The 5,046-nt window shown below is 35.4% G+C and overlaps 1 protein-coding gene across 1 annotated transcript; it reads left to right on the top strand.

Moving 5' to 3' along the window:
• The first annotated feature begins 496 nt into the window (after positions 1-496).
• Positions 497-4,606, top strand: LOC102594582 (uncharacterized). The gene is made up of 2 exons (XM_006352786.2): positions 497-965; positions 4,100-4,606. Exons 1-2 carry the CDS (start codon positions 714-716, stop codon positions 4,334-4,336), a joined length of 489 nt encoding a protein of 162 aa, XP_006352848.1. The 5' UTR covers positions 497-713; the 3' UTR covers positions 4,337-4,606.
• The last annotated feature ends 440 nt before the right edge of the window (positions 4,607-5,046 follow it).

Genomic DNA, 5,046 nt, shown 5'->3' with positions numbered 1-5,046 from the left:
TTAATGTATATGTTTATAAGTATTCAAAATTGATGATATTATAGTACGTTTTAAAAACATATTCTTCATAACATAAAAAAATAAAAAGTTTGATTATAATAAAAAATTCTTTAAGTATGAAGATTTACTCTTAAAAAAATAATATATATATATATATATATATATATAAAAATAATATGATCATTGTTTTAGTTAAATGAGTTTAATGAATCAAACTAGTCTATTATTAAAAAAAAAAGACTTTAATGACATGTCATGCCAACTAGGAGAGAGTAAGACTTTTGAAGTGTCAAGTATATTTTGAGGAAAATAGCAATAATTGAGTGATATTTTGATCCTAAATGAAACATAAATGATATTTCATGAAAATTTTCTAAACTTGGGTGACCATTTAGGGACTTGACTCATATTGTTCAATTTTAACTCATTTTAATAATGGTAGTAATTTATTTTATTTATAAAAAAATGTTTGGTAAAAAGTATTTCATTTTTTCCACCTGTCAGCACTAGCAAAGTCATAACCCGCACTTTAGACCTCACAAATCACCAGTCCAAGGTCAAGACTCCAATTTTCCCGGCGAGATCGTCGTTCCGTCAATATCTCCGGCGCCAAAAGATCCCGATTTATCGGCGTTCCGGCTCCCAACGGCGGGAGTATTTCAGTAGTTCTCGCCATTTTTCTCGCTAATGCATGTCGCTGTATATAGAAAGGGATGGGTTTATTTAGGAAACTATCTGGATTTCTAGGGTTTTCAAGAGAAGAAGGTCACGAAGTGAGAGGGGTAGAAGATAACACCAATGGTAATATAGCACCGTCGTCAGTGAATGTAGCTGCAGCAGCTGCGGCAACTCAAGCTCAAAATGTTCCACGCAGAGGTTTCAGTGTCCCGATTCAAGTACCCGTCGAGAGGGCACAACTCGGTCCTATCCTTGTTCATTGTAGTTCACGCGATGGTGGCGTTCAGGTAAATTATCGGAGATAATGTACATACATGGTAATTTGACTTTGATTCTGTTAATTGTTTGCAAAATTTGTTTGATTGTATCTTTAGATATTAATTTAAATGTTCTGAGTAAACAAATCCACTCTATCCGAATTCAAGAATGTCATTGAATTGAGGTAAATGGATTAATGTTATCTGTAATTATAATATCTGAAAAAGATAAGATACTTGCTAGCAGAGCTTGAACTTGAATAAGCGATGTATTTAAACAGGTATAGGTTTGTGCGGGTTCCTGTTAAACTCCAATTAGATCAAACTCGTTAATATAGATAAGAGATACCATTTGGCGGTAGGTGCAAGGTGGTCGAAGTAAAACGGAGGTGCAAATATTGGTGCCAGACTTCTAGGAAAGAGATAGAGTAACATGTCAGAGTGGAAGTGGTTTCTGTAAACTTGATGATTGGCAACATTCTCAAATACTATGTTAACTAGCTACTGTTGATGTTTGCTAGAGGTGTGATGGAGGGTCCAGTTGTATAGTCTCTTCGGTAGTGGGAATGTGGAGTTGGTGATTTGCTCGGGGAAGAGGGGAAGGGTTCTTGACGAAATACAGTTTCCTTATTTGTCAGTTAATGTAGGATGAAAGTAAGTTTTATCGATAATGACCAAAGATGGGTCCACCTCTTGAAAGTGTATCCATGCATATCCAGTTCAGTATCCATCCCCCGCCAAAGTTTGCCCAAGCTAGATAGAGAAGCTTGAAGTTCACCTTGCTTGATTCAATGTCATTTAATCTCCCCTATATGCTTCCCATCCAAATTGTTGAAATAACATGGAAGTGGTTTCACTTGGCAGAAAGTTATGAGTTAATGCAGTACTGTGCAGGTAGGATAGTAATATCTTTCCAGGGAAACTACATTCTTTTGCCTCTAGATGATACTTATAAAAAATTGCATCTAAATGTAGCTCCATGAAAGGGGAAAAGAAGACAGCCAATGTTGTTGCATCAATGTATAGAGCACTGCAGTAAGAGAACACACCTTTCATTTCCTATTCCCAAGTGTTCTAGTTTTTCCCAGTAAAAGGAATAGATCTTAAAAGTCGCATGTTTGTATAAAGAAAAACTTGTCTCATACAAGTAAAAGGGCTCAAAGCATGAGTTGAAAATTTATTGAGTGTGTACTGGGAACATACGTAATGTATCCTCTATTGCGCAAGAAAATTCATTGAGTGTGAACTGGGAACATACTTAATGTATCCTCAATTGCACACATGCAATTAACTAAATAAGCTTGTTATTCACAATTCTCTTTTCAGGCCAGTTCATGAAATTTCTTTGAGGACCTTTTTAGGCCAGATAATGGAATTATTTCATGGAGACTTTCAAGTATAAATCAATTTAACTATAAGTAAACAAGTTATTTGCCTATACACCTAAGCTTGCTCAATTTTGTTTTTGACATTTGTTTGTTGATTATCTGGAAAGAGGCTGCGTCAACCTTGGCGTTTGAATTATATAAGGGGTGTCAATGAAAGAAAATTTGCATCAACTATTAAGCTATCTGCTAATGCAAGTTTTACTTGGTGGTTGGTTTATTGTTTAAGGACATGCCATGTATTCCCATGTGAGACTTAGATACAAGGGATTACTAGCGAATTAGGATATGGTTTTCTAGTCTAGACTCAAGGGCTTTTGAGCTGGGGTAATTAGTAGCTAAAAGTTCCTCCGGAGAAAGTGTAGTGGAGTTTCACTTCTACTTGGCATATAGTGATCAGTTATTCTGTCTGAAAGAAAGCAAGCCGTCCTGATTAGGGCTGGGATTTAAGAGCATTGTCTCTACACTCTACAGCCTGTAATGAAACTCTCATTTGTTTTTGTGAGGATTCTTGAGAATAACTAAAAAGAGGAGCGTCTGACAAGCGAAAAGGTAAGATTTTCTTGATGCCATTTTAACTTATTCTTAAGATTTATTACCACTGTATGCGTTTTGGTTTATCAACTCCCTCATTGAATAACTTATGTTAATATTTCAAGAATCTATACTAGGCGATAGCATAAAATCTTTAGAAGATGCACTCATGCAGAAGCTTCTGAAATTTGGAGGAGAATAGGTCCCCCACATTCCTTCTTTGAATTGTAAATACATGTTTCTAGGTTCCCATCACACTTTATTAACTCGTGCACATAATCACTTAAAAGGCCCCTCTATTTTCTTAAACCTATGCAATTTAGAGTCTCTAGGTAAGTGAAGTGTGAAGTACAGTATAAAAGGCATCACTAAAGGGGAAAATTTCTTTTCTCCAGAGCCATTTCGGACACTGGCTATAACTGAACAGAAGTATGAATGTATGATAAATATGTAGGATCACTGTGTCCATTTACCATTTGTGAGATCACATCTTTTCTATGTCGCCATTTCACAGTGTGGTTGAAGGCTTGGCTTTAAACCAGAAGCTTTTAGTGAAGTATTTGTATCTGAAGATGTTATTAAATCTCTGTTCCTATGTATACCAACTTATCGCTGTCTAACATATAAGAAAGAGAAATGTGCAGTGGTCTGGCGAAAGACATTGATTTCTAGTTCAGGAATGATGTTTATATTATATAGGTGAGGCTTCATCTTATTGTTAGTTTCACTTGAGGTGTAGAAGCTTAAGCTTATGAAAGTTTCATTTATCTTGTATGTGGATTCTTCTTTGATGAAGATTTCTGGTTATATTTCATGTTTTATTTTCGTGTTTCTGGTAGAATACCTCATCGTAAGCTCATTCCTTGTTGGTCTTGGACTTTTGGATGGTAGAGCTCTGCTTTTTATTGGGTTTTCAGTACTGCATGTAGTTTGTGCACCCGTTGGTTACGTGGGTAATACATTGTTAATTTCTTGAGAAAAACCTATCAAGCTTTTCTATTAATTTGCAATCATCTGCAGTAAGGATGTATAATGATTCTTCAGCGGTGGAGATAAATAACAGCTTCTTAACTTTGCAGTTTCCATGACCCAAAATTTGTTTGTTTTTATAATTTTGCCATTAGTTTCCCGTTATTGGGTTTTCCTCTTTGTGATTTGTTTTTTTATTTTATGTTATCAATGTCTTCCCTCTTTGTGGTGTTATTTATTTCCAATGCACATACCTAATCATGATGTTTATTACAGGGATTGAGGTGGTACGCCAAGCGTCTTAGGATTGATGAAGATGGAGATGTTGCAGATGAATTTCTCGAGGAAGTTCTTGAGGACACACGTTCAAGCACAGAAGAGCACCACAGGCAATATCCCAGGTTTGAACTGAAGTACACCACAAAACCTGCTAAGATAACTAGCCAGGCACTCTCAACTGCTGGCAAAATTCAACATCGAGTGGAACATCAAGGCAAATTGGAATGGATTTGATGATCGTACTTGAGGTTGAGATTTGACTAAATTATTGTTAGCAGATGCATTATTTTTGCTTCATTCTCTCGAAAGGACCAATGCTTGGTGTGTGAATCACTATTTCTTTCATCTCTGCTGCTTTTGTTGGAACTAACTTGATGCTAGAAAGCAAGGTTTCATTCATAAAAGCAAACATAGTTGTACCCAGAAAAACTTTCAATGTATACATGAATATTAAACTTTTAGTTACTAAGAAAATCTTATTCAAGCTATGCTAACTTAAAACCAGTGAAGCGCACCTCACATTCGACTAATTAAAATTCGTAGCAGTAGTTGGAATGGCACTGTAGGGATGATGATGAGCATGCTTTCTTTGCAACTTCTCCCCAGCATGGTCAGCCTTGGATTCATGAAGCTCCATTTGTAGCCTCTGCTTCTTTTGCTTTTCTTCTGCTCCAGTATACGTTCCCGCGCAAAAGACCTCTCTCAACATTATAGCAAAAAATGTATTAAAACAAACTACTAAAAAACTTCATCTGTTGAGATTCAGCATAGACTTCATAGAAATTCATATTATAACATCCCATTAAAATTTAATACATATAGATATTCCTTAGAGAAATACAAATATTATTTTATTTAGTAAAAATTACTGAGTTCTTTGTTGTTTGATATGAGTATGATCTTTATACTGTTGTATAAATACACATACACACAATTTAATCAAA

This window comes from Solanum tuberosum, unplaced genomic scaffold (genome assembly GCF_000226075.1).
Source record: "Solanum tuberosum cultivar DM 1-3 516 R44 unplaced genomic scaffold, SolTub_3.0 scf00144, whole genome shotgun sequence".
Lineage (NCBI taxonomy): Eukaryota > Viridiplantae > Streptophyta > Magnoliopsida > Solanales > Solanaceae > Solanum > Solanum tuberosum.
This window is presented reverse-complemented; position numbering and strand designations above follow the sequence as displayed.